The sequence below is a fragment of the Topomyia yanbarensis genome, chromosome 1, assembly GCF_030247195.1.
Source record: "Topomyia yanbarensis strain Yona2022 chromosome 1, ASM3024719v1, whole genome shotgun sequence".
NCBI lineage: Eukaryota > Metazoa > Arthropoda > Insecta > Diptera > Culicidae > Topomyia > Topomyia yanbarensis.
Genome location: NC_080670.1, coordinates 210,565,080 through 210,578,271, shown reverse-complemented (window position 1 = coordinate 210,578,271; position 13,192 = coordinate 210,565,080). Strand labels below are relative to the sequence as shown.

At 42.0% G+C, this 13,192-nt stretch overlaps 2 protein-coding genes across 2 annotated transcripts in view; one reads left to right on the top strand and one right to left on the bottom strand.

Moving 5' to 3' along the window:
- Nucleotides 1–13,192, top strand: part of LOC131690804 (cytochrome P450 307a1) — a 377,105-nt gene that overhangs the window by 86,669 nt on the left and 277,244 nt on the right. The gene's annotated exons all lie outside the window — the stretch shown is intronic.
- Nucleotides 1–13,192, bottom strand: part of LOC131690744 (dorsal-ventral patterning protein Sog) — a 74,610-nt gene that overhangs the window by 15,857 nt on the left and 45,561 nt on the right. Inside the window, exons 2-3 of the mRNA XM_058976712.1 lie at nt 12,465–12,568; nt 3,652–3,787 (exon numbers count right to left, since the gene is read on the bottom strand). Coding sequence (XP_058832695.1) covers nt 3,652–3,787; nt 12,465–12,568 — 240 coding nt within the window. The remainder of the gene's footprint in view (nt 1–3,651; nt 3,788–12,464; nt 12,569–13,192) is intronic.

Below are 13,192 nucleotides of genomic sequence, written 5' to 3'. Positions count from 1 at the left end.
AGCGTGACTTCCGATTCGTCATCTACAAAAGACCATAAAAGAGAACTGTACGATTCCGAATAGGATCTCGCACTGTCTTTGGTGAACGGAGCACAGGTGACATCGACAAATGCTATACTTTGACGAGTAGAAGAAGTTGATACAGGTACGAGCAGGCATCGGTACCGCACGCTTGAAGATCTATTTCTTTGCTCTACTCTGCGTCGATTATCGCCGATTGTCAAGAAAGAAACGGTACTGGTGTCCTCAGCGACGATGCGTAGCCACATACTGAAGTTCAGAAAATTTGTAGTAGGGTTGCTCCGGTAGTTTCTTAGCAAGTCCAGCTTAAACGCCGGTGGCAGCCTTTCACCAACTCGTACCACAGGAAGCATTGTGCAAAAATCCCACTTTCTCGCAGGATTGTACAGTTGCAACTAGATTCTCTATTCTGAGCGCGAAGTGGATCACAGTGTATAGGTTTTTGATGACAGGCGATGACAACGCTCGTATAATTGTTTCCATCCGTCTATATATTATCTTGAGGGTGGACAGTATTCCGGGCACGTTCTAAGGGTGTAGCAGGCGAACTGAAGTCCTGTCTAGCGACTATCTGGCTTCGATTCAATGTATACGTGACGTCTTCGTTGCCGATTCCACTTGCGAAGGGTATGATTCTTTACCGCTACTGAGAAACTGAAGTAGATCCTTGTCCAGTTATGAAATACCCGTAAAGGTTTTGCTTTCCCTCCGGTTCCCACGTTGCGAACGTACAACGGGACGCAAGTTTTGATAGCACTGGGGTCTCGATTGGTTTTTAATTATTTCATCGCAGAAAGTTCGACGGAGCAACGCATCGATTGAAGATTCTGTTCTGGGCTACAAGGGGTATAATTTTTGTAGACATCTGACTCATGCTTCGAATATTGTTATTGAGTTAGTCAGACCACGTTTAGCACCCGAAAAGCCCACGTGCGAATGCAGGAAAAATGCGTTTCGGGGATTATTTTCCATTGGGTCAGCAATCGCTCTATAGCCAAAGCAATTTAGTGCGAGTCAAGCTTACGTTCACGTCTAAATGGACCTTTACCAGAGAGTTGTACTGTGCGCGTTAATATTGTCAGCGCCTCCTTCGGTTTAGTGTCCAGTGATCCTTTGCATTTAAAATAATAAAGTTCAAAACAAACATTTCTTGCAGATTCGCTGATAGATTCTAACGACTTTCAGTTCATTCCAGTTTCCAGGTGTTTTTGCTGTTATGATGTGAATCTAATAGATTAATTAATTCTATAATACTTCTCTGTAATTTCAGATAGGAAATCTGCGTCTCAAACGAATAGATGACGAAACTGTACAAAGTGACAGGAAACACAAACAGAACGCAAGATTCGCAGGTTTCCTTTCGTATTTCATGTAAAATTTATTTCAGAAAGATCTTTAAAGGTAAGTCTTCTGCGGTACAGTAAAACGGAACTCCGTAACCACCAAAACCAAGGATCCTAGCCAATGCCAACGACCAAATTCCGCTCAGACGGACGAACTTACAACTCAATTCCCACCCCAACCCGGCAGCCACTTGGTAGACTTCACTTGAATCACACCCCGGGCGATACGGACCATCACCGGATGCGCGGTGGCCAAGTACTCTGCACGAGTAGAGCTATTAAAATAGCTGAAATTCCTTTCCAAACGGCCATCCCCGGCTAGTGTAAATAGCCAGTAGTAGTGTTGTACGGCGAGCGCATTCTTTTTTCTACTCTTTTTTCCCTCTTTCGTGGCCACACAGTGCAGCCCCATGATCGCGGTTCCTCCTAAGCTCGAGAGATTTATTGGGGATGTATTTTGGCCGGCGCGTCATGTTCGTCATCGCATAGCATACGCACACACACACACCCACAAGCGGCGACTTATTAACACGGCAGGAATCGATTCGCTGTTACTGCTTCTTCGGAATTCACTGTCAGCTGTCAACCGGTGATCAACGCCGAAACCCGGTGATTGATTCTATTATAGGATTGAATTAAGAGTGAGGGGGTCAGTCGGCAATTGTCTAGGATCAAATTGTGGCGACTTTCGCAAGCGAAATATGCGCCGGTTCGGCGAACAGTAGTAAATCATTTATATTTTTGTGGTACGAAGGCATCCTCGTGATTATGGTGGGCAATGTCTCGTTCAATTAGTTGAATTCGTCGTGAGAAGGCTCAGACGGACGGACCGGTTGTCGTTTCGTTGCCAACTGTTTTGGACAGCTCTTCACCCTGTTTTAGGTGATCACAAGAGACGTCTGTTTATCAGACGCTTGGCTGCGATGTGTATTGTTAGTTAGTAATGTCCCGCCTACTACTCTGTTCTATGTGCTAAAATTATCTTCACCACTGTCGCCGAATAGACATAAAATGGAAACGTGCGTACTCTTTAAAACAAACAGAAAAAAACTATCGCACCAACGTCTGCGGGGTGGCTAGAGGGCACTGCGTAGCAGATTTTATTTTCCTCGCATGAATTGCATCTGTTACTACATCTTTTTATTGATCAGCTAGGCGCCTGATAACAGCTCTTGAATTCGGTCGAGGTCGTGTGCGTGCCAACTGTTCCAACCGCGGGTTTGTTGGCCTGTTTGTTTTCAATTATATAACGAAAGAAAAAAGAAACTGTGTGAAGAGAAAAATGAGCTTCCCAGCTTCCTGTCCGTTCGATATCGACTCGAATTGCACGCCACGGTTCGTGGTTATGAAAAATATTAACTCCCAAAGATAAATATTTTGATTACCATAGAAAAATAATGCAGATCGAGTGTGGAAAAAACTTGCTCAATCGAAGCGAAAAAAATGGTTTGTTTATGGCGGTACTTTTCACCTCTTCGATTGAACATCGGCATGGCCTGCTTGTTTGGCAAATCGCGCGCATAAGTAAAAACTTCCGGCCGTCAATCAGCGTGGATCACCGTTCCACAGTTTCCACACGCGCGCGCCCATTGTTGTTGGCATAGCCAGAAGAAAAAAAAAATAGAAGATTTATTCGGAAAAACAGTGATTTATCGTCGGGAACAACAAATTATGGCAAAACACAAACATCGGGCAAGGTCATTCCGTTGCTCTACTGCTGACTGTGTATGCCGCAGGCGGGAAGATGTATTTATGTATACATGCATACATATTTGTTTCTCGCCTTATTGCCAGTGTACAAATACTTGATTCTCTTGGTAAACAAGTAGCTAGCAGCAACCAACAGCCTGCAAAAGGCAAATAAATATAAATATAGACGCGGGAGAGACAGTTTAATCGCGTCCTTCTTGGTTCCGCCGTCGCGTCGCGTCGCGTCGTCGCGGCTGTTGCCTGTTGCCATTCATCAACCGTTTCGCATTGTGTTGGTGCATTTTTTTCTTCTTTTTCGCTCTACACCGAGCTACTACTATCTTGCTACCCCTGTAATTAGCGAGTTCTGAAGTGTAGATAAGATCATTTTGATACGCGCCAACTCTCTTACACATACACAGACTCAGTTAGTGGGACAGTTTTGCCATGTACGGAACTGACAAGGCAAAAGCCGTTCGTTGGCGCCACCCTCATAAAGCGCTACTTCTTCCCGTTGACGGCTGACACATTCGAATTGATGAATTGGTTTTGTTTCGTTTTTTTTTCTTCCTACTCGGTCTAGGACCTAGATACTTACTGTTGTATGAATCCCCTGGACAGCTCTTGCAGCATCTTCCCGGAAGCAGGATCGGTTCGTCGCACGTCGGTTTCGGGCACTCGTTCTTGATGTTACGACACTGAACCCGTGCTACTATTCGGCGCTTCTTCTGTACCTGTAAGTAGGGGGGAAAAAAGGAGAAATTGAGGAATATCGTCAGCATTAGTGTTGTTGTTCTGGACACGAGCAGGTGGGGGTGTTTTTTTTATTTATTTATATTTTCTGCCAGTTTGTCACGATAAGAGCCCGGCGATAAGAGTGCGCGCGGCTTGTTGTCATAATTGTCAGTTTCAAAGGGAGATAAAAGCAGAGACCTACATAACAGCCAGGCGCCTGGTCTTTATGGCCTGTTGAGTGGTACGGCCATGGTTCGCGGAATGAGTGAAGGTAACAGAATCGCACGAGGAAGAAGAACGAGGACAGGTGCGAACTGGTTTTGCACTAGTGTGAGCGGGTTTAGTTGAAAGGATTTCTCCGGGCTTAAGAAACAATGCTTTCTGCGGGTTTTTCCTATTTTATCTAAAGCCCTTTAATTTCTAAGCGAGAATGGGAATTTTCAGTTGTTAACAACTTAGTTTCTCGTAGATGTCATCAACTTGGTTTCCTGTTTCTGTTCTAACTATGAAAATCGCACCAAAAACAGGACGAAAGTGAACAGCGGTGACTCCATTTTCGATTGTTATGATTCGTTTCAGCAGTCAACAGAACGAAAGCACTCAAACAACTGCCTATGGAATATACTCTGATAGCATTGGACTTGTAGGTTTAACCCCAAAATATATGAAGTAGGTAAATCATCTTAAAATAAGCGGTTACCACTAATATTCACCAAATTGACCCTTTGTGTCAGGGCGACACAGATGCGTCTACCAGAGTTCCGGATTTTCGAACACAAACAAGTTTCGGACCCGTGGTTATGATAAAGAGTGCTAAATAAAGAATTACTATTAATAATTTTACCCTGTTTTATTCCATCATTCTGTTTCTCGGGATTTGCTGTTGCTACTGGAAACAGAAAGCGGACCGTTCCTTTCGACCGATCCACACTGTGCTTTGATCACGAATAATCAATTTTTAAACAATAGTGTCTTCAGTAAAATTAGATTATAAAATATTTCCCATTTTATAGATGTATCAGTTTGGCGATTAATCCCCCTAAAGTTTAGAAGCAACTGTGTTGGCTCCTCAATGCGTATAAAAATTTACCTTATTTATCAAAGTGTTAGAGCATGTGATAAAAAGTAACTTTAGCGAAGAAAACATAAGTCCATCTGTTGATTTTAATGAACATTTGTGAATTTTTCATGATACATCTCGCAAAATCACATTTTTTCAAATAACATCATTTTAACGTATGAATCCGCAAATTTCCGCATTTATTTCAATTCTCTTAATATTGAAACTGCATAACAGATATGTATCAAATTTTACTTCCATTTTTTGCTCTTTGGCAATATTATCACGTGGAACCTAAAGCTGCAACCAGTAGTAACATTTTAGTCGCTTTGCATGATACCGGTGTACACACGATGCTGATTAAATAGCAGAAAGATCTCTTTCTAAAAGCCCGAGGATAAGTCGAATGAGCCTATCTCTCCACTACAGCTTATCGCCACGAATCAGGGCGAATAAAGATCCCCCCTGAGAAGTTCGCTGTTGTGACTTCGGGGATCGTTTGCGGCAGAGTGTATGTGGTATCATTACAAACGAACATACGAAATTTTTCAAATCCGTGGTAGGCTGTCCGTTTGAAATGAGACGGCGTCGACGATAAAACATGATGATGAGTTATGTTCCATCAACGACAATGCGGTAGATTTACGTCCAACTTCTACCAGCAGAAGGCAAAGGATTCTTCATATTTCCTTTCGATCATATGACCCTGCCTAGTCTTAGTTTTTCGTTCTAAGTTCATAACTGATTCACTTTAGGATACCTATCCGTTTTTCAATTTCATTGCATTCGGTTCTCTTAGTAATAAATTTGACGAAAATAGTCAACAAAATCGATACAGTATTACCATACCTTCTGGTTTACGGCAGACCTCTGCAGGAGAAGTCAATAAAGAAACGTAGGACAACGCGGCCTAGCACGGGCAGACATGGGAAAAAATCGCTCCATTAATCGCTCGTTCGTCATTTACTAGTGAGCTTTCTACAGCTGTGAACCTTTCTGCTGGCATAAAAAATGAAGCAAAGCAACCTGGTTCTACGAACATCAGCCAAAGCTGCAACAGTGTAAGTAATGTATTATGTTTCCTTCTTCCTCATAGTGAAAGGTTTTGCTCGCTCTTCAGCAGCGACTCGACGTCTGTAATGTGCATTGATCGCAGTTGAACTGAAGAAAAATAGATTTTACATTTTCATCACATTCACATATATCTATTATGCATCTTTACTCGGATCAAATTGCGAGCAAATATGTGTCACTAAAATAAACAAACAATAAATCCGCTAGATAATTTCTTTTAGGGATTTGCAAAGCTTTTCCTAATGAGCCTATTCAATGAAATGCATCGAATGAAAAGGTTACATGTGTGATTCCTATAGCCAGAAATATTCGGGAAGCTGTAGGACGGATGTTCACGAGTGTAGATTCGATGTTGCTTTTACAAGTTCCAGCTTCGCCGTTCGTTTGCAGTTCGCGCATTTTTCGACCCACTCGCTTGATGTGTTATCAAAGGGTTATGAGTGAGCAATACGTTTTGGCTTCTTTGTGATGCATGTCGTGCGTCTCCAACGAATTTTTACATGCTTGAACATGCACAGTAGATCAGCCTGCTACCGCTGTTTGTTTTTTCCTTTCTAGTTTGTGAACGTAAATTCAAAATTATGGTAGACGCATCTAGGCCGCCCTGTCACCAAGGGTCTATCGGGCAGGTAACATACAAAACTCGAGTAGTGAATAGCCGTCAGTTGCATGTTTAACCCGGAAGAATTGTTTGGTCAGTTTTAAAACTGATTGAAACTGGAACACGTAAGCCATGAAAAAAATCTACATACTCACATTAAAGAGTTATACCACTGTAGAACATGAAAAACTATGAATATTTCGGGAATTTTTCGCGATGCAATAAAAAGGTGAATCGAGGTCTTGTAAAATGGCATTTATAATACGAGTTATGAAGCGGGAAAAATATTTTTTCTTCAAGTAATTTTGTCGCAAGATGGCGGCCGTTGGCGCGTTTTCTGGAAACAGTAAACGGCCGGAAATTCGTCTGCTGTAATTTTTTCCTAGAGCTTAGAACTAAAGTTTATTATATTCCTTATAACAATAGCAATGTCCGTAAGATTTTTTCGATATTTTTATTTCGCGAAATGAAAATTCTGTACAAATTTCAGAATAAAAGAATTATTTGTTCGTATTACGGTCACAGCGTCGCCCTGGATCTTGGGACTTGATTTGACCAAAAAATTCCCTGCACCGCACAGTGCAGTTTCGCGAACCAGGACGGGAAATGGCTTCCGTCCGCAACATGCCAACAAACATTCCAACAGGACGCTGAAAGAAAGTTCGGTCTAACCAAGTTCAACGGAAGTATTTCGATTGTCGATGAATCTTACGTAAAAGTGGACTATGGCTAAATTCCGGGTGAGCGCGAGTGTAGCGTAGTTGGAAAGTCGATTACCTTGTAATCAGCTCACCTGGGTTCGATCCTCAACCCAACATATAGGGTTATAAATTTTTCTAGCCCGAAAAAAGACGAAATAGGTTGAAATCGCTATAACCGAAAAAAGATCCGGGTCCAAACTTTTACCTTAAAAACGATGCTGTGGGTTTTTGCAGTGAAATTTCTTATAAAGATGTCTACATTTCTCAAACAGAGCCGCCGTTATAGAGCACCTAAGAGACTCAAACAAAATTTGTTGCAGCGTGACGAATGAAAAAAAAAACTTTTAAAGTCACGTTAATAAAAATAAAGTAAAAAGTAAAAAAAATGTGTTGCTTTAAAAAAGAATCAGCTAATTCCTTTCGGCACCTTATAATCGTTGCTCACAGCTCAATTCATTCATGAGCGACTAGTTTAACTTTTTCATTCTCCCATTACAAGTGGATTCGGGAATGCGCTCTAAGTCATTTGAGAAGAATTTCCAGGGTTTTATGTGTCCTTTTTGTTGATATCGGAAAGGTTTTAATTTCCCACAAATATATCACTAACTCATGAAGTGGTAGAAGCTGGCAGCAGTCATATAGCGCCATCTATATCCATTTTAAACTATAGACATCTCCGGAGCATATATTGAAAATGTCAAAATAAACAACTATGAGGAAGCAAGTTTTTACTAAGAAGCTTTTGTCTAAAGAAATAACTGATCTAGACAATTTTCAACAGACCAAAATCAAAGTTGTGAAAATACAGCTCAATTAATCCTAAAATATTTTATTGGAGAAATCAAACTTTCGGAATGAATTGCCAAAACCCTACAGAATTTCTTCGACAAAAGCAGCGTTTTGAAAACAACATTGAAAAGGAAAATGATAACATTTTTTCTCAGTGACTTAAGAATGTAAACACACCCGACTGACCCTTTACGACAGGGCGGCATAAGTGTCAATCAGTATTTCAGGACCCATGTGGTACCAGAACCGCTTTCGCTGTAGGTCAGCGAACCGAATGAGACTTACTCTCCTCCACAGCTAATCAAAGCAAAGGAAATCGAAGTAGGATGGACAGTTGATCCACCTGAGGTTGGTCATTGCGGTAACTTCAGCAGCCAGGGAAGAGTAATAAATCTCGACCCATCTTTTCTTTTCTGTTGCTAAACAACAGCATAACGATGAAGCATGTATCAATTAGAAGCACTAAGGACAGTTAGTATTTTGATTACTTTGTTTGACTATTCATGAAAATCCTAAATTGTTGATAGATGCATCTGGGCCGCCCTGTCATCAAGGGTCTGCCGGGCAGGACAATATAGAACTCGGCAGTCCCTTGATGACAGGGCGGTCAAGATGCATCTATCAACAATTTCGGATTTTCATAAATAGTCAACCAAAGTAGTAGTCAAAACTCAAGTTAAATTCCGTACGGGTTCGATTGAGTGCTGGTTCCAGTGTATGCCTCCGCTGGTAGTATTCAGTTTGTCAGCGTACATTTCAGCTGCCGTCGTTGGATTTTCGATCGTGGCCAACACGGCACGGAAAGCGTTATCCCAGGGGTTGGCGTCTGTTTCTCCGCACAGCTTCTTGTAGTAGATTGACTTGCTCATCGCCATAACACATTTAAAAGTGACCCCGGACGCCCGGTATGCCACGTTACGCTCTTTCCTGACTCTCGCAGATCATGCTCTCTTAATGCGTCTTTTGGCTTTAGACAGACAGCACGGAGGGTACTGAGCCTTTCGTTCTACTTGGCAGTTTCCTCGGCATTGTCACGTTACATCCACTTCTTTCGCTTTTTATACGCAGGACATTTGAAGCAGCCCTTCGTGAGGTCGTTTTCGTCCTCCGGTTTGCAGATCATACAGCGTGATTGCTTCGTGCAGTCCGCAACGCAATGTGCCCCTTTCCACCGCATTTTCTACACCGCAGTGCCCCGGCTGATGTCCGAATAGGCTCCATTTGAGTTCCTCCATACGACTTCCTACTCTGGACCGTCGCCGGTACATCTAGGTTGCACTGCCTGTTCAGTACACCTTCAGTTCTTTTCCGGTCGTGATCTTATCTAGATCCTTGCACTCGACCAAGAACTTCTTGTGACAGAGCTCCCATGTTGATGGAAGAATCCGTCTTCAACTGGAAGATCACCTCGACTTTCTGAGTGTGCCTCATTCTAACGACGTTTTCTCCCGACTTTCATCTTTGACTTTGGGTCCCCTGTCACTATCTTGAGAAGTGCCGCGTATGATGTTTACTCGTTCGCTTTTGCTCGATGGGTTGCTTGTCGTTGACTCTGTACCATGTCGCTGCAGGTACATGCTACGGCAACGGTGGCTTACGACTCCTTGCAAATGCTGTCGCGATACCATATCCCAGGCAGGAGAAAGGAGAACCGGGTAGAATCACATCATACGAGCATCGGTTAGATATAGGTAGCACATAACCAAGAACAAACTGTCATCCCATATAACACCACGTTCTGTAGCAGGTGAACCACATCTAGACCGCCCTGTTATCAAGGGTCATCACAGGAGAGGAATAATTGAGTCAGCGACTCTTAGTCATGCATCGGATATCGTCTGGCGGATAAAGACCAATCACGAGAAACCCAAACAGTAGGCAGTGGCTAGTTTCTTGAAAATCTGACCAAAAGTTTAAATGGTTTTGTTGACAATTACAATATGGACGACTTTTTTCTCCAAATGCGAGTAAATTTTCAGATACGAAGATATACTAGTAATTCATTTTTTGTAGAGATGGAGGATAGCATAAACCGAACGCAGGTTAAATACCTAGTAATCGAAGGTGGACAGGGACGCCGAAATGAGGTAAAGTAATAATTAATTGACAATTTGTTAATGACTGCGTCCTGTTGTTTACTTTTATCTCGTTGTGCTTGTGTTGCGGTTTAATCGTCTCCAACATTTTGTTTCAAAACGAGAGGGACTTTCAGCAGAACAACGTTGACCTTTTGTGCACAAACAGTGTACAGAGCCTGGAATGTCACTGAAAAATTGGCGAAAATGGAAGGAGTCAGTGAGAAAGCCGGGCGAGCAGCGCTCAGGAGGCTCGATTCACATTTGAGCATAAAGTTTTTACTGGGTTGAAAAGAAAAATAACCTTCGTTTGGTTCAACGTTAACGTTCGGGCACGAGAAAGAGGTTTCATTACGGGATGGAGCTCAAAAAGTGGGCGCTTCCTTAAATCTTCGAACCAATAAGAAGCAGAGGCAGCCAAAATGCACTCCAAAACAAAAAGCACCGATCAGACCCAGAGTGAAAAAGCTGTACGATACGATGCTTGCTGGTAATTCGAATTGTATAATCATGGAATCTGCGTTAAATTCGGCTACAAATCATTGCCGAGATTATAATATTATATGGTCCGAGAAGGGCAAATATTAAACCAGTCAGCGACATCCATTCTAGTCGATAAAGTTGGTAAAAAAGCTATGGTCTGGCAAGCTATTTGCAGTTGCAGTAAGATTTCGCTATCATTGTTTACGAAAACGACTTCTACACATGATTCGAAGCCACAAGAATGGTATACCACAAAGTTCCAATAGACATCAATCCTCCTAATTGCCTGCAAATTCAACTAATTGATGAATTTTTGGTACTGACGAAAGCACATCTTAGGAAACATGTCTCGGCATCAGAGACCATTCAGCATTTTGAAAAAAAAATTGGGAGATTAAATCTAATGAACATCGTTTGCAAGAAGGTGCTCCAGCTAGCATACAATAGCTTGATAGCAAATATTGAGAACACTGACCAGACTGATATAATACTAACAGTATTTGTATTCACTAAAAATAAAATTACCAATGCTTGTGTGTTATTTTCACTTAAAACTGGCTGCGTCCATTGCCGTACTGTATTAAAAGTAAATTGAAAATGCAATACCGGTGGCTCAGGGCAGCCGTTGGAATTTTTTAAGGGAGTGTCGGAAAATGTCTAGTCTAGTCTACACATACACAGCCAATACATGTAGGGATCCTGGAAAATTGCAGACGTTCGCCTACAATTTTTCTTGTCAATATTAATGTTTGTGGTACATATAATATGTGACACAATCATTAAAGCGGCCAGGCAAACTGTGCAGCGTACAAAGTGAAGGTGATTCAAAATTATACGGCAATTAAATTATTCATTTAATGAAGAATTTTATCAACGAACTTGAATAAGGAAAACACGTGAACAACCGTACCGACCATTTAAATTTTATGGGAATTTGATAAATCGTTGGGAGTGACTTGGCTAAGAGGGTTAATGTCACTCCTTTGGTCCTAGGTTCCTGGGATGGGATGGAACAGAAGTATTTAGCCCTGTCCAGGCTAATGAGCCGTTTGAGGGAGTGTCGGAGAATGTTGTTTTTTTCTCGTTTACACATTCCGGAATATTGGGTGAAATTAAACATGGTAAAAAGTTAGTCTTAGACTGAGAATCATATTCGAACTTCGTCTAACCCAGAGCAACATATGTTATGTTATTATGCGATACATAATATGAAAATTCAACACACTTTTGCAGGGTTTAAAAAAACGAAAGTATCCCGTGTTCTAAAACCACACTCGTTTGGTACGGATGATTTATCTAAATTCCTACCGGAAGGATCAGGTCAGCAGCCTGTCCCCGCTCATAAAAAGATGTACCTTGAAATACGGCTTGTATTTAGTTTTGCCAAAAAAATATGATTTGGCAAGCGATGCGTTCGTTCTGCTACATGGTCAACTATTTTCAACCGGTAGAAACCGGACGGCCACCCGCTTATTCCACGCAAGCTAAAGACGACGGTTAAACGGCTGCCTATGTCAACATCTAAATCGATCTAAAAATTTCCCTTGCCAGATTAGCGAATCTGTTCGTCCTGTTCGTTTATTTTTTTCTCACCCATTCAGCCATTGCAGTTTGATAAGCATCACCGTGTGTTACATCGGTTGATTCCGATAATCAGCCTGCTTCTAATTTGACCTCGATCAGATAGGACACAAAACAAAATAAAATGAACGATTGCTTGCGGGTTCGATAGACGACGACGACGACGACGATATCGCGTCAATTCACAATCGGTTGTTTTGCTCGCCGAAACAAAAAATGGCGACGGTGTAAAGCTTTTTTTCCACCCTTCCCGGAATTGTCAGACTAGCAAATCATGGCATTCTACGATTTCGTTTAAATAGGTTTACTTACCGGCACACATTCACACTTGATGCAGTACATGACGCCGAAGGGGGGTCCCAAATCGGCGAACCAGGTGGAACCGAGCTCGCGGAGCGTTTTGCCGAATAGGCATTCTGAAACAAAAAAAAAAAGACAAGGAAACGAATGAAAGAAAACCAAAAAAAAAAAAAATCAAACGATCAGAAAAGGAGAAACAAGATTAGCAGTTTTTTTTCTCATTCGTGAATGGCACCGAATTAAGCCAGCTTAAATAATTAAGTCGATTATTGATTTATACGGAGGAGAAAAATACGAGTTTTCGTGCGACAACAAAACTCAGGCGACATGGACATGGTGTTCGGATTCGGGCCGCTAACGGCTACCATACCCAGTTCACCGTGTGGCGCCTCAAATCTTCATTAATATCAATTTAGAGCCCATTTCAAAACTCGATATCGAACCACCTGTCAAGACCTGTATAGTTTCGCAGGTTATCGCCGGTTTGGGGCCATTCCGAATTCCCAGAGATCACACGGATGACAAGTCGCGAAGAAAACGCGATAGCGAAATTTATGAATGAAACTAGCCGCCGTCGCCAAGGAGACGGAGACAAGGCAAGGTTTGCTTGGTGCCTCTTGTGGGCCATGATAAACGTGTTGACGCCGGGCTTTATTCCGTTAAAGTTTCAGATCTTTCGTTTCCCCCCGTTGAAAATTTATGAGGGGCTGCATATTTCTAGTTAAACGCCGATCGAGTGA